This window comes from Octopus bimaculoides, chromosome 25 (assembly GCF_046866305.1).
Source record: "Octopus bimaculoides isolate indiv1 chromosome 25, ASM4686630v1, whole genome shotgun sequence".
Classification (NCBI taxonomy): Eukaryota; Metazoa; Mollusca; class Cephalopoda; order Octopoda; family Octopodidae; genus Octopus; species Octopus bimaculoides.
In genome coordinates this window covers 2,411,683-2,434,182 of record NC_142952.1, presented here as the reverse complement: position 1 = coordinate 2,434,182, position 22,500 = coordinate 2,411,683, and the positions used below count along the sequence as shown (strand labels likewise).

At 38.7% G+C, this 22,500-nt stretch overlaps 2 protein-coding genes across 3 annotated transcripts in view; both read right to left on the bottom strand.

Annotated features, from left to right (window-relative positions):
• LOC106877535 (tetratricopeptide repeat protein 39C) overlaps positions 1-9,476 on the bottom strand; it is a 38,152-nt gene extending 28,676 nt beyond the window's left edge. The window contains exon 1 of the mRNA XM_014926460.3: positions 8,364-9,476. Within this exon, the coding sequence (XP_014781946.1) occupies positions 8,364-8,494 (131 nt within the window). The 5' untranslated portion in view covers positions 8,495-9,476. The remainder of the gene's footprint in view (positions 1-8,363) is intronic.
• Positions 9,477-13,130: 3,654 nt separating this feature from the next.
• LOC106877527 (translation initiation factor eIF2B subunit delta) overlaps positions 13,131-22,500 on the bottom strand; it is a 15,565-nt gene continuing 6,195 nt past the window's right edge. For both annotated transcript variants that reach the window (XM_089341981.1, XM_089341980.1), the window contains exons 3-13: positions 21,742-21,933; positions 21,478-21,535; positions 20,648-20,834; positions 19,496-19,610; positions 18,578-18,654; positions 17,604-17,706; positions 16,625-16,752; positions 15,865-15,956; positions 14,984-15,069; positions 14,462-14,642; positions 13,131-13,668 (exon numbers count right to left, since the gene is read on the bottom strand). In XM_089341981.1, coding sequence (XP_089198107.1) covers positions 13,472-13,668; positions 14,462-14,642; positions 14,984-15,069; positions 15,865-15,956; positions 16,625-16,752; positions 17,604-17,706; positions 18,578-18,654; positions 19,496-19,610; positions 20,648-20,834; positions 21,478-21,535; positions 21,742-21,933 — 1,416 coding nt within the window. In that variant the 3' untranslated portion in view covers positions 13,131-13,471. The remainder of the gene's footprint in view (positions 13,669-14,461; positions 14,643-14,983; positions 15,070-15,864; positions 15,957-16,624; positions 16,753-17,603; positions 17,707-18,577; positions 18,655-19,495; positions 19,611-20,647; positions 20,835-21,477; positions 21,536-21,741; positions 21,934-22,500) is intronic.

Below are 22,500 nucleotides of genomic sequence, written 5' to 3'. Positions count from 1 at the left end.
TCTTTATCATGTAAGTTCCTTGGCGACCTTGCCAGTGCTGGTGCTGCAAGAAAGGCATCCAGTTGCACTCTGTAAAGTGGTTAGTCTTAGGAAGGGCTTCCAGCCATAGAGACGATGCCAAAACAAACAGTAGAGCTTGAGCAGTCCTCAGGGTTGTCACCTACTGTCAAACCATCCAACCTATGCCCATGAAGACCCCTATCCGGTGCAGGGGTTAAAAACTCCACAAATTGTAGGATGAGATCTCCCCACATGAAACCTCATATTTCACTGTATATTTTGTAGTGTGACAGCAATGAAACTAATGAGTGCTTAGCATATCAAATGTCAAGTTCAAGAGAAGTGGGTTCAAATATTGGCCACTGCAGTCATTGCAAGTCTCTGGGGAGACTCTTGATTCTACCTTGCTTCAGACAACTTTGCTGTATGGAATAAGAGAGAAAAGGGGAGCAAAAGGGATAGGCTGTCTTTAAGAGACTGGAATCTGAATCGGTGACTGCTGATCTGCTTTGCAAGAAAGAAACAGGACTAGAAACAGGACTGGCTCTGTGTTGCCTTGTGCTTCATGAAACAAGTTTCTAGGCAAGATTAAGGAAACGAGATTTGAAGAGACAAAAGGAAAAGAAAAAGAAAAAGACTATCTGCACAAACATCCCAGAGGCTGAAGACATTATTATTATTATTATTATACATCATATGACACATAGATATTTGTGGTGTCAGGGCCATCACTTTGAGGCATTTCAAGAGACAATGACATATCAGGCAACATAACACACACACACACACACACACATGCACACATACGCTATTATTTTTCCATTTGTTTCAGCCAATGAATTGTGGCCATGCTGGAGCACTCACTTCCTTGAAGAGTTTAGTTGAACAAATCAGTATTTATTCTGAGCCTGGTACCTATTCTATCAGTCTCAGCCACTTTTGCCAAACCACCAAGTTACAGGAATATAAACAAACCAACAGCAGTTGCCAAGCTGTGGGAGGGGGTAAAAAAAACCCACAACTATCTGCCCCCCCCTCTTCACACACACACACACACACACACACGAAAATATACGAGACATTTCAACATGGTTTCCATCTGGCAGATTCCCTCACAAGGTATTGGTCAGTTGGGGGCTATAGAGGAAGAAACTTGGCCCATGGGCCACAAAATAGGACATAACCAGCAGAGGCCACATTGCTGTGAGGTAAACGGCTAATCTGCACAGACCAACCAAAACCTGCCTTGTAAGCAGATTTGGTCAATGGAAAATGAGAGAAGCCCATCATATATGCCATCATTATCATCAGCATCATCATTTAATGTTCATATTCCATGTTGGCATGGGTCAGATGGTGACCTGCAAGGCCACACCAAGTTTCCACTGTCAGCTTTGGCATGGTTTCTACAGCTGGAGGCTCTTCCTAATGCCAACTACTTTACAAAGTGTACTGGGTGCTTTTTATGTGGCACCAGCACTAATGAGGTTGCCGTGTACCTTGCAAGATGGAAAAAGAACAGGAAAAAAGAAAACAGTTTTTTTGTATGTGTGTATGTCTACCTTTGTCTGGACATTGTGTGATGGTTGTAAATGAGCATCATCATCATCATCATCATACAAGTGATGTTGTCTGAGGAAAAAAAAAATCATGTCTAGCTATGGGTATAATCTTGTTTGGAAACATGTGAGGGTTGGCGACAGGAAGAGTATCCAGTCAGCAAAGTCTGTCTGACCCATGCAAGTATGAAAAAGTGAATGCTAAATGATGACGAATTTTTAGAATTTGTAAACTACACATAACCAAAATGCCACTTGTTTATTATTATTATTTTTTTTTTTTTTAGTTAAGATCAAAATAGTTAACAACTTGAAATATTACAATTACAATACATACAGATGTGTGTGTGTGTATACATGCATACATACATGAATGTGTGCAAATTATGCGTACGCATTACCATTTACATTTATGAAGTGAGGTGGAATTTTTTACATTAAATATTTGTGTTTGTGAGTGTATATTTTTTTAGGTCACTATGAGTATTTATCTGTCTATACACACACACACACATATATATATATATATATATATATATATATATATTTAATATAATTTGGGTAATAACCTTAAAGTATGCTTTCCAAAGCTCCTCTACGGGTGCTGGCTACCAAATGCTATATTTTTTTATCAACTCTTACTACCACTGCCATCAACAACAACAAAACCAATACATCCACTGCCACTACCAGCTCACCAACTCCTTAATAACCAACAGCAACAACAACAAGAGTACAAACAAGACAAACAACTCCATTCACAAAATATATATAAAAAAAAAATAATAATGGCATGAGATGCTATTGTTCTCTAGCGTATTTTAAATGTTGAATGAAATGTCTTTGATCTCAGCTCAATAAGGATTGTCTTGAGACTAAAGCACAACAACAATACAAAACAATATGACGACCACCGCCACCGCCAACAATACCCCAACACCATCACCAGCACTATAAAACCAGCTCCACCGCAGTTACCAACCAAACAACTTCCGACTATCCAACAAGCAACAACAGAAATAACAGCAGAACTGCAATGTTTGTAGCTACATGTGTTGTACATCAACACAATGGCGAGTGTGTATGTGTACGAGATTAGAATGTGGAGTTTTTGAGGCCCCAGTCAGGGGTGCAAGGGACAAAGTGCTCATAAAACTGGTAACCATTCACCCAACTGAAATCACACAGTACTTCCTCCTGCTCACCACCACCTTACTCCCATACTCTTACATCTTTTCACTTCCAATTTTTGCATCCATTGTACCCGGTGCAATAAGATGTACCCGGTGCAAGCTATGGACACATAAGAGGTGCAGCAACATCAAAGGCAGGTTAACTAGCAAGTTAGTTTTTGTTTGTGGCAGATGTTCAGGTGCAATAAAGACTGCAAACAAACAGGAAACAACTTCTATCTCATTCCAGGGTGAAAAACTAGAGGTAGTCGATAGCTTCCGCTATCTGGGCGACCAAGTTAGTAGTGGGGGTGGGTGCGCTGAAAGTGTAGCTGCTAGAATAAGAATAGCCTGGGCAAAGTTTAGAGAGCTCTTACCCCTGCTGGCGACAAAGGGACTCTCACTCAGAGTAAAAGGCAGACTGTATGACGCATGCGTACGAACAACCATGCTACATGGCAGTGAAACATGGGCTGTAACTGCTGAGGACATACGTAAGCTCGCAAGGAATGAAGCCAGTATGCTCCGTTGGATGTGTAATGTCAATGTGAATACCCGTCAGAGTGTAAGTATCTTGAGAGAAAAGCTGAACATTAGAAGCATCAGTTGTGGCGTGCAAGAGAGACGATTGCGCTGGTATGGACATGTGGTGAGAATGGAGGAGGATAGCTGCGTGAAAAAGTGCCACACCCTAACAGTTGAGGGAACCCGTGGAAGAGGTAGGCCCAGGAAGACCTGGGCTGAGGTGGTGAGGCAAGACCTTCGTACATTGGGCCTCACCGAGGCGATGACTACGGACCGAGACCTTTGGAAATGGGCTGTGCGTGAGAAGACCCGGCAAGCCAAGTAAGATCGTTGCCAGTGCCCCTGGACTGGTTCTTGTGCGGGTGGCACATGAGATGCACCATTTTGAGCGTGGCCGTTGCCAGTACCGCCTGACTGGCTCCTGTAGGATTTTCGAGCGAGATCGTTGCCAGTGCCCCTGGACTGGCTTGTGCGGGTGGCACATAAAAGACACCATTTCGAGCGTGGCCGTTTTCGTGCGGGTGACACGTAAAAGCACCCACTACACTCTCTGAGTGGTTGGCGTTAGGAAGGGCATCCAGCTGTAGAAACTCTGCCAAATCAGACTGGAGCCTGGTGTTGCCATCCGGTTTCACCAGTCCTCAGTCAAATCGTCCAACCCATGCTAGCATGGAAAGCGGACGTTAAACGATGATGATGATGATGATGATGATAGAAATAAGACAATATTTTGCTCACACAAAACAGTTCTTTCCTGGTGATATTTTTCTTCCTGCCAAAACATACGACTGGAGCCTGGTGCAGCCCCCCCCCCCTCCCCCGGCTTGCCAGTTCCTGTCAAACAGTCCAACCCAGGCCAGCATGGAAAGCAGGCATTAAACGATGATGATGATGGTGGTGATGATACTTGTTGTGGATGATTGTTGATTGATGTCACTGTTGGATTTACCAACGATCCAAGATGACTGGAAAGAAGCCCTCAAATGGAATCGAAAGTCAGACAAAGAAAAGGAGCCATGAAGAGAATTACAATGGATAAGAAACTTGATGATTTAAAACAGATTGAAGTGGGAATTAAAAAAAATCAACTTCGTTAATTAAGTGTTCATACAATATCTACTTACATCATCTTATGCTTCTTTCATTAACAACAAAGCAATATTAGTAGTCAACTACAGCTGATAACATAGCACTTTTGTATGAATACTAAGAACTAATGAGAGTTACGCAATCTCTGAAGATTTGACAATGCAATCAGCTTATAAAAGTTTCCTTACATAGGCACAGGCATGGCTGTGTGGTAAGGAGCTTACTTCCCAACCACATGGTTCAAGGTTCAGTCCTACTGCATGGCACCTTGGGGAAGTATTTTCTACTATAGCCTCAGGCCAGTCAAAGCCATGTGAGTGGACTTGGTAGATGGAAACTGAAAGAAGCCCATAGTGTGTATATATATATATATATATATATATATATATATACACACATGCATGCACACATACAAAATAATATCAAAATCATATACATACATACAAAGTAAAATCAAAATAAATCACAATCAAATGAAAATTGCAGTTGTGGCCAATGCCAGTGCAGCCTGACTGGCTCTCACGCTGGTGGCACGTAAAAAGCACCCACTACACTCTCAGAGTGGCTGGCATTAGGAAGGGCATTCAGCTGTAGAAACATTACCAGATCATATTGGAGCCTGGTGCAGTCATCTGGTTCGCCAGTCCTCAGTCAAACTGTCCAACCCATGCCAGCATGGAAAGAAGACATTAAACAACGATGATGATGATGATGATGTGTGTGTGTGGAGGGGTTCTTTGCGTCTATGTTTGACCCCCACCACCGCTTGACAACCGATATTGGTGTTTATTTTCCCATAACTTAGTGGCTTCTTTTCAATTTATGTCTCCCAAATCCACAGACAAGGCTTTGGTCGGCCTTGGACTAGAGTAGAACACTCTCGCCCAACTCACATGGTTGAGAAGTAAACTTCCTAGCACTCCTTGGGAGATGGTATCCCTACACAGCCATGCCTGCCTCTAAAGAGGAGAGGAGGGACGGATTGATTATAGACTCAAGCATGTAATGTGTAAATAGTACATTTCCCAATCACATGGTTCCAGGTTCAGTCCCACTGAGTGTAGCACCTTGGACAAGTAGGTGTCTTCTATAGCACCAGCCAACCAAAAGCCTTGTGAGTGGATTTGATGGACAGAAACTGAAAGAAGCCTGTTGTGTGTGTGTGTGTTTGGTTCTCATTGTCTTGCCATCACAAGATGGTAGTGGCATTCATTTCCAGTCGCCTGTGAAAGCATGTCCGGTTATGATGGGAATATTACCAAAATTAGAAATATCTGAGGGTTGATGGCAGGAAGGAGATCTGACCACGGAAAATCTGCTTCCACTAATTTCGTCTGACGCACGCTAACATGGAAAAATGGAATGTGAAACGACGACGATGATGATGTATGTGAGTGCTTCTACAACACATGCCAGCATGGAAGACGAATGTAGAGAGAGAGAGAGAGAGAGAGAGAGAGAGAGAGAGAGAGAGAGAGAGAGAGAGAGAGAGATTTATATAACTTCTATAATATATATTCTGAAATATAAATATAATTCTAAATTATATACAAATATATTCTATAAAATGTATATATTTATTATAATGTGTGTGTAACATAAATATATGTAATATAATAGAATATTTTTATGTAGGATAGAGGAAGAGAGCAAGATAACGAGATTGAGGAACACAGACACACAGAGAGACGTGGAGAGCCAGACAAGTGAACAAAAAACTATAAGCAACAAGAGATTTTTATCGTTACTGGGATATCAACCGACTGGACCACCCATAGATATTAGGAAGAATTTAACGGTTGTCACAAAAAGGCACAACACATACAACAAAAAAAAGATCTTTCTAAATATCTAACGATGTGTCACATCCGAGTGAAAGGGAAATGTGACACAACGAGGAATGTATGAATGGATGATGGAAAAAAAAATTAGATAAGAGAGGATAGTCAAGGTTGAAACGCCTCTGATTGTCCGTCAGTCACCAGCAGAGCTCCAAAGACGTGGAGTTTAAAATGCTGGCCTAAAAACAAGCGGCATACTTACCCAAGTGGACCACCTCCCGACTTTGTTTCCTCATAACTCCCAGAAAAATACTGTTTTTTAGCGAAATCTTCCACAAATACCTTTCAGATTATTTAGATTAAGATTATATTGAAATTTAAATGTACATGAAAATGAAACAAATTGATGGGCGCGCACACATACATACTGACATATATCACATTTTTTTTTTCTTCAAAATTTCAAGTTTGATTTTGTAGACATATATGATTATGTGTCAGTATATATATGTACAAGCCCCGAATTTCTTTTTTTCACATTAACTTCCAGTATAATTGTCGTCTACACCATCAGAGAGGTATTTGTAAAAAAGGAATTAATTAAAAATATAATTTTTCTGAAAGTTATGAGGAAACGAAGTCGAGTGACATACTTGTGTAGGTATGCCAAAAAGACAAAGCTACAGGCTCAACATGCCATTTACAAGTTTAATAACAGTAAACCTAAACAATATATAAAGGTACTCGACGGAGTACCCGATTCTTCAGGATTAAAAGATACTCTTTTATCCTCGTGCATTCACAGATTCTTAATCGAAATAATATTTTCGGCTTTGGCACAGGATCACAAATTTTAAAGTGATGAGGAAGAAGAGCGAAGTCGATGACATCAATTCTTCGAAGTCCTTGACTTTTATAAGTAATGTCTCTGGCTGAGTTAATTTTTTTCTTAATTCAATCACAGAAATAATTAATACACTTAACATACATTTTCCTAAATCATTCAAATTAGCTTGATTTAGTTTGCGAAATTGACACTAACAATTAACACGTTAATAAATAGAAATACTAATTATTATTTCTAATATAAGCACAAGGCCCAGAAATTTCGAAGAAGAGGATGCAGGCCGAAACGGGGTGGGGGTGGGGGGAAGGTGTTGATTACATCAAACCCCTCCCCCTTACCCTGATTGATTGTGGTGACTTTAATGACTTATTTTGTCGAAGTTGACCTCGGCAAGATTCGAAAGAAGAGCCGGAAGATAAAATATCACAAGGCATTTTGTCTTTTGTCCGACGCTCTAAACAATTCTTAAATAAATGATCCCTGATATTTCTTCTTTTTTTCTTCTCTTTTTTGGGGGAGGGGGGAACAACGCCAGAAACGTGTAAAAAAAAGGTAACAGGAATAAATCAATTAAATCGATCCGAGTACATGCTTCGACACCTTATTTAATCACACAATGCTAATCACCATCTTTCCCCAGTACAGTTATTGACCTCACAAATAAATGCTGTAATACATTATTATCACTATTATTATTATTATTATTATTATTATCATTAATCTTGCGCTTCTACCATTTTTTTTGACAACTCCCGATAACAACAAAGAACGATTCTCTCTTTTAAATTCTTCCCTCTGCCCTGACATTGGTTGGCACAGGGACCCCCACATTTGAATCAACCATCAAGCCCCGTCGGGATTTGAATTTAGAACAAGTGGAGGACGAAGAATGTAATTACCAATAAAGTCTACCACTGTAAATTTCTTACAATGGATACAAAGTCACACATTCGAAAGGAAAGGGCATAATCGATTGAATCCCTCCCCCTTGCCCCCACCCAATTATATGCCTGGTATTTATTTTATCGATCTTAAACTAGATAGAAAAGTTAGTCTATCCTCGTACGACAATTCTTAGCTTGTAACACATATATTTATGTATAATTCTGTTTTTTAGGTTTCATGTTAATGACATTAGACTGGCTTGAGAGCCAACAATACAGGAGCTATGCGGTCGCTTGGCCTGCTAGAAAGAATAGTCACATCTCCTTCGAATAATATTCTACTGTCTTGAACAAAAGGAAGGTCACATTAGATGTGATGTGGTCCGAGGAGATACACTGTAAGCTGAAAACAAAATACGTGGTGGTCACAGTTGGACTGTCTTTTGATTGTAGCCGAGCTGGAGTTCAAGCAACAACAAAATAAATCATAAACCTTAACTACTTACTTGTGTGAATCGAACAATAACTTTGCTTCACGAAATCCATTATTTAGCAACATGTGTATCCCTGTTTGAGCAATTTCCGATTCATCGGCCAGAGACTGGTAACAAATGCTGTTCTCTCCACTGCTGTCCATAACTCTGCTCGAACCTGAACCCCCAGTACCACTACGAGCAGCAGCACGGTTGCCAGGACCACCACCACCACCACCACCGACAGCAGAGAAGACAGCACCACCACCACCACCAGTTGTCAAAGACCCACGTCTAGTAATGGTGCTGGATGTAGTAGAGGTTAGTAGGAAAATAGTAATAATAATAATATTACTAGTGGTTTTGTGGTTTGATATATATATAGTGTTGAAATGTCCACTGATGTGTCTACCCCAATGTGTCCACTAATGTCACCCGTCGTAGGTGGAGAAGAAAAAAAAAGCGAGCAGAATTAAAACGGTGGCCGTGGTCGTGGTCGTCCAAGAATTCTTCTTCTGATGACGGTATCTGCTTCCTCCTCCTCCTCCTCCTCTCCCTTCACCGCCGCTCACTCTCATTATTAATCATTACAAAACCAATTTCCTCCCCATCCTCATCCTTTCACTCCAGTTCTTGCTCGCCGTTTCCCTTCCTCCCACTTCTTTCACACCCCTCCGTCTGTTGCGCTTCCCTCCCTTGCAGCTGCTGCCGCTACTCTTACCGCTACTCCTGTTGTTCTTTTTTTCTCTGCCTCCCTCTACCTCCTGCAACCGATGATAATGATGCTGCTGTTCTTTTTATTTACCTTCCTCTACCTTCTGCTGCTGATTATGATGATGCTGTTCCCATTCTTGTTGTTGTTGTTTTGTTTTTGTTGTCCTTATTTATTATTGTTTGGTGATAAAGATGCAGAAGCGGCGTTGTCAGGTTTCGTTAACAATAAATACCGACAACGACGAAGTAAAAGTGGTAACAGTCGTAATTATCGTCTTATCTGGTGTTGCTTTAGTTAGTCATTTCTGTTATGGTTGTTGCTATTGCTTCTTGTCGCTGTAACAAAAAAAAACAGTCGCAGTCGTCGTTGTTACTGTATTTGCTGATGCGGCGGCTTATGATGACGGCGGCGATGACAGTGGTGGTAGTCGTGAAGGTAAGAGTACTGCCATCCATGTCTCATTTAACTGCTCCTCCCTCCCTTCCTCTCTCTGTCTCTCTATATCTATCTATTTATCTCTGTCACGCTCTCCTTCTCTGTCAGTTTGTTTCTTTCTCTGTCTCTCTAGCTTTCTCTCTCTCTCTCTCACTTTTATGTATCTCTCTCTTTTCTTTCTCTCCCTTCCCCCTTTTCTGAAGGTATATCAACTTTAACCCTCCCTCTCCTTAACAGCAACTCAGCTTCTGCGCATGCGTCGTAACAACGCTTATCACTAAGGACCTTCTCCCGCCACTCTTTCTGCGATCTCTCTATCCGTTTCAATGAAATAAAAGGGAAAAAAAAATAACATGGTCCGTAGTAGAGGCAAGTGGTTACATGTGTTGGCCAAAATCAACGAATAAAAGATGTGAAAATTAATAGGTTCGAATCCTGTCAGACAGAGCCCTTTGGGGGATGAAAAAAATAATAAAAAGTGGTTAAGGACCTGCTTGGAACTACACATTAGAATTCACGTTTTCCAACAGAATTTCATTTGCGATATTTAATTTGTCTTATCCTGCTAAAAGGTTTATACTATATATATGCATAATTCTGTAGCTTTCTTCCTTCTGTTTCGAAGTTACTATCTATTTCTAGAACCATACCAACTTATTCAGATTTGCTAGGGAGTTACGAGCTTATACGAATATGCGATCTTTAGATAACTTATCGACAGACCACCCCTAATTACCGCGGACTGGTTTTATTTATTCATCAATTTGTTCGCCATCTCTTTACATATTTGTAGTTATCTATCTCAGGATCTTAGTATTATTTTCGCTTTTGATTCCAGAGTTGACAGCATTTCACTTGTCTGCTTCTCATACTATTCATAAAGCGCAGAGATCTTTAAAAACTCAAAACTTTATATATTTTCTACATCTATTTATTCATATCTATCGCTCTGTATCCATTATTTCTCGTCGAAAGTCCTTGACATCAGCAAGCGAGCAATTAACAATGCACTTTTAGTTCCTAACCTTCACGCTGTAAACACCGTTCGGAAAGGCATGAACATCACAATAACATTTCCCACTTGTTTCGAATCTCGTGTCCAGTTTATCCACACTTCCCTTTCCGACCTTACATTTTCTATCATTCCATCTTCGCACATCCTCATTATATCTTAATTCTCGTGATTTTCTCAAATAAAGCATTGTTGAAATATAAGCAATTCGATATTGAATAAGGAGAAATATTTAGTGAAGGTTAATTTACTCTTCAATTTTGTTTTCTTTGTATTCTTTTATACGTTTCAGCTATTACGGCTGCGGTCATACTGGAGCATGATAATTAGCATGTACTTCCTTTTTCATTCCGCTTGTCTTTCCCAGTTATATTTTCTCTCGTTCGCCTATATTCTACGGTTGACAAAACGTGTAAGCCATAGCTTATTGAGAGAAATACAACATTTTATTGTCCAGAACGTATCGTTTTACACAATTCCAAAGACCCAGTCTTCAGCACTGCAACAGGGAGTAATCCTTTCTATGTAGGCACAACGCCTGAAATTCTGGAGAAGGGATTTCGTCAATTACATCGACACTAGTATTCAACTGGTACTTCTTTTATCGACTCAGAAAGGACAAAGCCAACCTCAGCAGAATTTGAACTCAGAAATGCTAAGCATTTTGTCCAGCATGCTAACGATTCTGCCGGCTCGCTGCCTTACTGCAAAAGCTAATAACGATTCCTTACTTTAGCTTATAAGGTCACAGATTTAGAAGAGAGTGCAGTGGAATTGATTGGAAAGTACTTAAAACCATCATTCTTCGGTCATAGTTCTAAACCAGTGTTTCTTAACCATTTTTTTTTTTGTATATGGACTTCTTTGATTCCTGTTTTGCTCTGATGGTCCCTCGTAACCATTCCATGTGTAAAAAAAATTCTATTATGGTTTTATAATAAAATATTATTAGGAATTGTATAAAAAAGATTGTTAAAATATTTTGAGTATTATCAAAGTATAACTGATTTACTGCAGATAAATTTTAACAGCAAAATCTGATATGGACCCCAAAAGGGTCAGGTGGACTTCACAAGGGTCAGGTGGACCCCAGTTGAGAACCACTGGTCTAAACCACTATTTGGTTTCACACCAATACCTGACCCTCAGATTCCTTTATCTTTTGCTCTTTTTTACTTGTTTTAGTGAGAGAACTGCAGCCATGCTGGGGCACCACCTTGAAGGTTTTAATCGAACAAATCAACCCCAGTACATTTTTTAAAAGTCTGCTACTTATTCTGTCAGTTTCTTTTGGTCAACAGCTGAGTTATGGGATGTAACTAGCAGTGGTGGAGGTTATAGATACAAATGTATATGTGTGTGTATATGTATATAAACAGCAGGCTTCCACACAGTTTCTTATTTCTTTGTTGCCCACAAGGGGCTAAACATAGAGGGGACAAACAAGGACAGACAAAGGGATTAAGTCAATTACATCGACCCCAGTGCGTAACTGGTACTTCATTTATCGACCCCAGTGCGTAACTGGTACTTCATTTATCGACCCCAAATTTGAACTCAGAACAGAGCTTGAACTTAAAATGGCATCTCACTGCCATGCAGCATTGCAGTTTGTACACAAGTATCACACAATCTACCTTTCATTCAAAGAGGGAATACCATAGTTGCTGCGGTAATAGTTCCTTGAATTTTTTCCAGCCAATAAAGTAATGTCAGAATCATGTAAGACTCTGATACAACATAAAACTAACTGCATGTATAGGACTAGCACTTATTATGCAAGTGCTATATATGGCAGTGACAGTACGGTTAGGTAAGAAACATCTGGTCATGTGCAAGACCCGTTTGACTATTATCAAGCAGTCATACATTTCCTTTCAGATGTAGAAAATGGTAACAGGACAAAATTCCCCTGGATAAATTTTACACAAAAATATCTACTAATAAATATCTTTAATTTTTTTTTATAAAATTTCACTTTCTTAAAATATTTTTATTGTAAAGAAAGAACAACATCCCAGGGGATTTTGTCCTAATATCGTAGAAAACAAACTGAAAACATCAAACCACTCATTATTACACACCCTTCCCTTCTTACCAAGTTAGAAAAAGAACACCAGGGCAGGGACTATCAATATGGGGTGACATAAAAGATAGGTATGGTGGGTTTACAGAAATACTATGATGCTCAGTTACAACCATTACAAGATGACTAGCCATGGGTACACTCAAACACAGGCACACAGAAATACATGTATGTGTGTGTGTATATATACATACATGTGTGTGTGTGTATATATATATATATATATATATATATATACACACACACACACATATATATATATATAAAAAATGGGCTTCTCACAGTTTCCATCAACCACATCCATTCACAAGGCTTTGGATGGACCAGGGCTATTGTAGAAGACCCTTCTGACCCAAGTGGATCTGAACCGGAAGCCACATAGTTGCAAAGCAGGCTACTTAACCACCCAACCACGCATGTGCCAGAGACTCGTAACAATGAGAACAACAAGATGTGTCTCCAAGACATCTTTGCCCAAAGCTCAGACAAAGTCTGCAGTTGAAGAATAGTTCCAGACATGTAAAGTAAGAAAAAGTACAGGGAAGAAATAGAGAAATTTGAAAAATAATTTATAGAAATTAATAAGAAAAAGCAAGTTATTTTATTTGTTTTGTTTGGTTGTTTTCTTCTTTTGGTTTTCTTTTCTCTTTTTTTTTTTAAAAAAAATTCTCTTGTATAACATATTTCTATCACTGTCAGTAATAGTAGTAGTAGAAGTAGTAGCGGTGTAAGGGAGAGAGGTTGGTTTGGTTGTAGAGTATTCAATTAGATGACAACATAGGCAGGTAGTAGTAGTAATAGTGGTGGTGGTGGTGGTAGTTACTGGCAAGAGGTGAGGAAAACCAGAAGATTCTTCAGAAGTCAAGTCAGAAGAAAAGGAAGAAGAAATGGTCCTAAGTTTCTTGTTGCACTCTCAACACGACTGGGATCGACGAACACGGAATGGTGCCCAGTTCGGTGATGACCACTGTGACCAGCTCGGGTGGTGTGAAATCATAGACAAGATTCAACAGTGTGAGAGATTCGTACGATTTCCAGTCGGTCAGGCAATCAGGTTGGTTGTCAAGGTGGATTAGGTCATCTGGATCGGCTGAAGAGAAGGATAAGATGAAAATAAAAAACATTTCATAAGGCTGTAAATATTAGTTAAAAAAAAAAAAGAAAGAAAAAAATTGAAGGCTACCCATGAGACTCAAACATCTGTAAACACGATAACTGCTTTACCAATACTTTTAACATAAACATGGGCTTCTTTCAGTTTCTGTCTAGCAAATCCACTCAAATGGCTTTGATTGGCCTGGGGCTACAGAAGAGGACACTTACTGAAGGTGCCATACAGTGGGACTGAGTGGTGCTTTTTGGGCAAATGGAAACCAATATGTTCCATGGCATTTGTGAAGGATTAAAACACTTTGAGTTAGGCTGAGTGGGAAGGAGTAATTGTGGCTTCAGAAAAATTGTAGTAGCAGCCCATGTACCAGCTTTCATCATCTTTTAACAACCATGTTTCCACACTTGCACGAGAAGTCAGGTGAAGTCAACCTTTACTTCATTTCCAAGCAAGGTTATATTTCACCAAGACAAGAGAATGTTTCTGCAGAATATTGGAAAGGAATGACATTCATTAACAACATTCACTCGATGTCAAGACAAACCCTCAAACACACACACACACACACATATACACAACAGGCTTCTTACAGATTCCATCTACCAAATTCAGTGAAAAGGTATAGGTCAGCCTGGAACTATAGAAGTAGACACTTGTCCTGAGTCTGAGACAGTAAGCGGTTCCAAAGCAAGCTTCTTAACCACACAGCCTTACCTGCAGCAGGTGTTAAATAGAAATCAAAGGCAAATAATAAATGAGTGAAAAGAGTTACCCAGTTCATTGGAAACAAACGAGTCAGCTTGGACACGTTCGCTGAATTTGTGTGTCTCACAGAAAACCAGAACAGGCACCGTGTAAGCCTTCGCCATCATACACAACAAGGATGTACCAGCTCGAGACATAATGTAACCATTTGCCAAAGCAGCGTGAGCACCGAGAAAGACTTTTGTTGCCTGAAAAAAGAAGAGAAGAAGATAAAATACCCAAGAATATAAAAATATATATTGGGACGTATGACCAATTTATTGCACATAAACTTTATTCAGTCTGAAGCACAATTTTTTCATGGCCCCTGAAAAATTACTGTGGACCCCAAAAATCTTATATGGAACCCGGTTGAGAAACCCTGGTCTAACCCATGCCAGCATGGAAAACAGATGTTAAATGATGATGATGATGATAATGATGAAAGATTTCTGATGATAATGTTTTTTTTTTATTTAAAAATTTTTTCCATAAATCTCAATTTAAACCAATTAAAATATTAGATAATGGACAAGAAATAGTAATTTACCTTCTGCATTGCATAGGAAATGGCACTGATCAGTACATAGGAACACTCCACGCCGTTTTTAACCAAAGCTTCTACTGTTTTCTTACCTAAAATATAAACAAAATGCAAACATCAATAAAAGACAAATGGTTAACTCAGGTGAAGAACAGCCACAGCAGTGTGGTCAAGAAGCTTGCTTCCTAACCTTGTGGTCTTGAGTTCAATCCCACTCCCTGGCACCTTAGACAAGTGCCTTCAAATACAGTCCTGGGCTGACCAAAGTCTTGTGACTAGGTTTAGTAGATGGAAACCAAAAGAAGCTCATCGTGTGTTTTCCATGCTGGCATGGGTTGGATGGTTTTAACAGGAGCTGGCAAATCAGGAGACAGCACCAAGCTCTTCTGTCTGCTTTGGCATGGTTTCTAGAGCTGGATGCCCTTCCTAACACCAACCACATTACAGAGTGTTCTGGGTGCTTTTTACATGGCACTAGCAGCGAGGCCACCAAATATCTTATAAGACAAGGCCCCTTAACTGAGGAAAGGAGTAATATTGAGGAAGGTGGTTTTGTGCCAGATGAGAGGTTACTTTATGATCAGAGGGACCAAGATAGATCATCACCACCATCATCTAACGTCTGTTTTCCATGCTGGTATGGGTTGGACATTTTGATGGGAGCTGGCAAGTCAGGAGACAGCACCAAGCTCTGATGTCTGCCTCTATGGCTGGATGCCCTTCCTGACACCAACCACTTTACAGAGTGTACTATGTGGCACCAGCACATAATACTAAGTGCAGTAATGTTGTTTGAACTTTCAAGAACGTGATCAGCATCCCATGTCAAACCTTGAAAATAATAAAATGCAATGAAAAACAAATTGATCGTTTTCTTAAATACTTACCTTCCATTCGAGGCCGAGAATCTACTACAATTACACTGAATCGTTTGCTGTGCTTTTTAGCATCAATTAAGATTTCACGCACCAGCGATGACCTGTTTGTTGAGTAGAGTGTAAGAAGAACAAATACGAAATTTTAAAAAGTATACATTTCATATAAAGATTTTAGTTATGGAACGCACAGACACAGACACACACACATGCATATTTACATGGCAAAATTAAATAGTACAATTGTTAATCTCCAAAGTTCAAAATATTTTTGAGTGAGTGAAGTGCCAAAAATGGAAAATTCCAGACAGCAATCAGAAGGTTTCCTTAAAATATCAGCTCAGCTAAAGTACTTTTCTTTGTTTAAGATATATTAGAGCCATTTTATATTGATTATTTAGTATTTGGTATCCTCTCATGCATTTGGTACCTTTTAGCATAAAATTTGGTTCTTTCACAAAATGTGTTTTTGTGGCTCTGAACTGGACAAGCATTAAATTTATTTGACTGTATATTTGAAAGGCTTCTTTCAGTTTCCATCTACCAAATCTACTCACAAGGCTTTGGTCAGCCTGGGGCTGTAGTAGAAGACACTTGCCCAGAGTGTCACACAGTGGGACTGAACCCAGAACCATGTGGTTGGGAAGCAAACTTCTTAACCACACAGCCACACCTGTGCTTATAGTAATAATTCTTGACAAAACCCAAAGACCAAAAAAAAAAAAAAAAAAAAAAAAAGACAAACCAAAGCAAAACATTGCAAGATACACACCCTGAATATACAATGATTACATCATCATCTTCTATCTTCTCTTTTGCTTTCATGAAAATAGCATCTGCAGCTAAATATAGCTTCTCTTTGATGTATCGATCAATAAAATCCACCAATTTTTCTTTAGCCTTCAACAGAAAATTAAGGATGGTAAAGAGAAGAAAAAGGAAAAAAAAACAACAACAACAATAATAATGATGATAATAATAATAATAATAATAATACGAGCAAAAGTTAACGAATGCATACGTACAAAATAACATTTCTTCTCATGTTTTACCATTTGGCAAGTTTCGTTTTTCTCTTTTTTAACAAACAAAAAATCTACTTAACTCCCCACCCCCACCCCACTCAAGGCTTCACTGAAGCAATCAACGTTTAAATTAGACGTCTACAAACAAGACTTACCTGTTCGTTTTAAATTCTTTTAGTTTTATTTATTTCTTGGACTAGTCTTAATTAAGGGTCGTTAACCTAGTTTTAATGTGCATCGTTAAGAATTATGATGGAACACACACGTTTCATTTGCCGTTTGTGTTTTTTTTTTGTTTTTTACAGATATTTCTTATTAATGATGTTACTGTTATCATCATTATCATTATCACCATCATCGTAGTCATTTGCTGGCAGAACCATCAGAGCAGTATTTGTTCCAAGTCGTTCACATTCTGAGTTCAAATCCCACTAAGGTCAACTTTCAGCGTGACACAGAATGTGACAAGGCTGGCCCTTTTGAATTACTGGTACAACTCATTTTTGCCAGATGAGTGGAAATGATCAATGTGAAATAAAGTGTCTTGCTCAAGGACACAATGCGTTGTCAGGAATTGAACTCGTGACCTTACAATCATATGCTGCACACTCTAACCACAAAGCCACACACCTTCACAAGATCTCGACATCAGTCAAAAAAACCTGATCCTGTAACACTTATTTCTGTATCAAGGCCCCTAATTACAGTCCATCACAAGATACTTACATCTTTTTCATCCACTTCGGGACTGATGAGTGAAATGTTTCTCTTCAAAGATCGAATGGCATTCCTCATACTCACAGAAAGATGTCGGCAAGTAACCAAAAAGCTAAAAGAATGGGAAAGAGATAAAGCAGGAAAGAGAAAATGAAAAACAAGATGGAAAAAACAAAAACAAAAAAAAAATCATCATATTCAAATTATGGATTGAAATTTTAATTCAATATTTTTTTTACTCGCCTTGTGTGGTGCCTAGCTTCTTTATTTCATAAATATTTGCCATAAAGGCATTACAAAGAGGGGACAAACAAGGACAGACAAACATAAAAGGGGTGAAGAAGCTGTATTGATTAAATATTTACAATTTTAAATACACAATAAAAATTATTTACAATGTTCGATTTACCACACAGCCACACCTGCACCTATTGTGTTAATTTATATTCCAAGTTAATAATGAGAAAACTTTTTAACTCAGCCCAAAACCATGTGTTTGAGGAAAATTCATTTCTTAACCCCACAACCATTCTGGGTTTAAATTCCATTTTTTTGCTTGACTAGAAGAAATAGTTTATTTGTAGAACAAACCAAGAAATAGCAATGGAACTAGATTTTTCGGTCATGGAAACTAAATGGAGCCAGCAGAGTTATGTCCTTGTCTCAAAGTTATGGCTGAAAGAGGTAGACCTATGAGTCTTGTTCATCCAATGCGTGGTCAAAAAAAAAACAGTGGTGTGGGTGCTGGTGCCACACGAAAAGCATTCAATACATTCTGTAAAATGACTGGCATTAGGAAGAGAATCCAGCCATAGAAACCATGTCAAAGCAGACTATGGAACCAGGTGCAGTCCCAGGCCTTACCTGTTAAGTTCCTGTCAAGCCACCTAACTCATATCAGCATGGAAAATGGACGATAAATGTTGATGATGATGATGATAAATGAAACAAAAGTCGAAAAAAAAGAGAGGAAAATATCTTACTCAATACTATGTCTGATTCGGTGCTCCAGATCTCGGCTAAGTTCTTTCTCTGTTGGTGTAGAATATTCACGAATAACCTACAAAAAGGCAGAAAGAAAAAAAAAACATCAATTTTGAATATGAAAATCTCTTGAAAATAATAATTTTTTTCTTTATTGGCTCAAAGGTATGAATTGGTGGGGAGGAAGAACAGCTGATTGAATGGACCTCACTATATGGCTGTTCTTTAACCCCTCCGTTAACACATTTGTGTTAAAGTAGACTGCATTTGTTTCAACTAATTTTGAAAATTAGTGAAACATGGCTGTGTGGTAAGAAACTTGCTTCCAAACCTCATGGTTCTGGGTTCAGTCCAATTGCATGCTACCTTGAGCAAGTATGTTCTACTATGGCCTTGGGCCAACCAAAACTTAGTGAGCAGATTTGATAGATGGAAAATGAAAGAAGCCCATCCTAAAATATATATATATATATATATATATGATGACAGCTGGAGAGTATATCAGTCGAAACGTTGTGTTAGCAACAAACAAGATGAGGACAAATATCCGTCAAATGTAAATAATGTACATAATTCCTCATCCCTTAAATATAGAATTGTATTATATATATATTTATATATATATATATATATATATATTTATATATGTATATATATTTATATAAGCGTGTGTCTTTGTGTCTGTATTTGTCCCCCTTGACAGGTCTTTTCAAGCATGGTGTATCGTCAAAGGTCTCGCTACATGTTTCTAAACTTAAAAAAAAACATATATCTTGACAAGTACATGCATTACATGTGGTCCAACTCATACTAGAATGGAAAAGTGGACACAAAACGAAAACAATGACAATGACAAAATGGGACGCAAAAAAAGATGGCAAAAATATATTTAAAAAAATTTTTTTTAAAACACTTACTTGTTGAAGCGCTCGCAGTAAACTGATGCAGCGTGCATTTGAGCCACATATTAATCCCCGTGAATATAAAAGACCCAGCTGAATAATGGCAGGATGAACATTACAGCTTTTGAATCTGTTAATAGAGTGGGAAGAAAGAATAATTAGAATATATTAATTACCACAAAATATACACACACCCATCATTTGTTTTATGTTCACTTTTTCATGTGGGCACGAGTCAGATGAATATGTTATCGAGGCAGTGTTTTACAACCAGATGCTCTTCCTGTCACTAACACTCGACATGGGTTTTTCAAGTAAGAGGAGATATCCTATTTCCCCATGTCTTTTGAGATGTGAAGTAAGCAGGTGATTGGTTGACAGAAGGGGCAACGATAACAAATGCCATTGTAATCTTTTGAAGAACACAGATAAATGCACACATACACATCTTTATTTTTTGCTTGTTTCGGTCATCAGACTGCGGCCAAGCTGGGGCACCATCTTGAAGAATTTTCAGTTAAATAAATCAACCCCTGTACTTTTTTTCTTTTAAGCCTGGCACTTATTCTTTCAGTCTCTTTTACTGAACTGTTCAATTATGTGGACATAAACAAACCATCACCAATTGTCAAGCAGTGGTGGAGGACAAATACAGACACAAAGATACAACCTCTCCTACTATCAGTGTTACCCTATTGTCCCTCTTTACTAATTACCATTTTCTATTCTCTACTAGGATGCTTTATGGCAGTGGTTCTCAACCATTTTCTTGCCTATGGAATCCTTTTGATTCCTCTTTTACTCCACTGGACCCTCATAAACCATTCGATGGTTAAAAAATCCCATTATATTTTGGGAATTGAAAATTATTAGGAATTACATAAAAAGAATTGGTAAGGTGTTCGGTGCATTGAAGAAGTATAAGCAATTTATTCCGTGTAAATTTTGACCAAAAAAAAAAAAAAAAAAAAATTATACGGATCCCACCCCCCACCAAGGACCATATGGACCCTGGTTGAGAACCACACTCCTCACCCCACCCCAGTATTTGTCTTATTCTTTGTTTTACTGAATCTGAAAGTACGAAAAGCTAACAAGCAAACAAACACAAAAAAAAAAACAAAGAAAAAGAAATGGTTACAAAAGAAGGTAAAAAAAAACACATACACATCAGTTTCGATCAGAGACGAGCTGCTTTTATGAGCAAAAAGGTGACTGAAAAGCTGGACGTGCCGTTCTTTCGTGCCATGCTGTGGCAGATTTTGTTTGTCTAGTTTCTTGGCAAGTTTCCTCTGTTTGGCTTCATCGTCTGCTCGCAAATGTGTTGGTACGCGAAGGGGTTCTTTCTTGGCAGCTTGAAGTTTGCAATAAATAAATAAATGAATAAATGCCAAATGAAAGACGGAAGATAGAATATATTATTTATTTAAACGACACAATACATGTCTTTTAAAAGCTACAAATAGTTTTGTATGTTGAGAAATATTTCAAACATATTCGTCGCATTTCTTCTCTTATTCAATTTTTTTTTCTGTTCATTATGATATGTGGTTTGTGCCTGATGAATAGGTTTCAGATATTTCTCAACATATGAAACTATTAGTAGCACTTAAAGACATATATTGTGTCCTTTAAATAAATAATATAATCTGCTGAAGTAATATTTCCCAATGACCAGTCATACTTTTCTCTTTTTTTTAACAGAAGACTGGAAACAAACAACACTGCTTGTATGACAGTGATGTTCATTTACAACCATGAGGTCAAGACATGGGGATCCTTATACACACACACACACACACACAACAGGCTTCCTGCAGTTTCCTTCTACCAATTACAATCACAAGGCTTTAGTCAGCCGAAGGCTACAGTGGAAGACATTTGCCCAAGGCGCTATGCCTTGGGAGTGAACTTGAAAGTTGTCCCACTGCACCTGAGACCACATGGGTGGGAACACACACACACACACACATACACAAGCCAATAAAATAACTTACCTGCTGTACTCTGCGCTTTGGCCTGTTGCTTCTCTAACTTTGCCGCCCTCTGTGCCTCCTGCAAAATAATGGAAACGATGATGATGATTTCATTGGAAACTAAACAAATCCTTTTGCTGTTTCAGTCATTAAACTGTGGCCATGCTGGAGCCTGCACTGAAGAATTTTTAGTTGAATGAATCAAGCCCAGTACTTATTCCAGTTCTATCACAGCAAAATGGACATGAAATAAATGAGGGACTGAATGAATATTTATCTACTTACCTGTTTCATTCGTCTTTCCGCTGTTATTTGTGCTTTTGTCTTTTGTACCTGACCCTCAGGTGGTGTTGCCAAGTAACCGCCTTCAGCCAAAGCCTTCTTCTCTTTCTCTTTCTGTTTCCTGTATTCTTCTCTCTGTCTTTCTTTCCTCGCTGCTTTGTCTTCAGCTTTCTGACTTTCACAAGATGGCTTCACCTGTCAGAACAAAGAATAACAAAGTAAATAACAACATTAGATAGCTTTCTTTATTTTACACCCTTTACTTGTTTCAGTCATTGGACTGTGGCCATGCTGGGGCATTGCCTTGAGTTTCAGTCTAACAAATTGACCCTAGAACCTATTTTTTGGGAACTCATTCTATGAGTCTCATCATCATCATCATTTAACATCCACTTTCCATGGTGGCATGGGTTGGAGAGTTTGACTGAAAACTGGTAAGCCAGGGAATTGCACCAGGTTCTGCCCTGATTTGGCAAGGTTTCTATGGATGGATGCCCTTCCTAATACCAACCACTCCAAGAGTGTAGTGACCGTTTTTACATACCATGAATACGGGTACCAATGACCTGACACTGGCATCAGCTACAACTAGTCTCACCAGGCTTGACAGATCTACACAAGCACAGTATATTGCCAAAAGGTCTTGGTCACCTCATGGAGACAGTGACCAACCTTTTGGCAATATACAGTGTTTGTGTAGACCTGTCAAGCCAAATGAGACCATAGTGTGTATATATATATATATATATATATATATATATA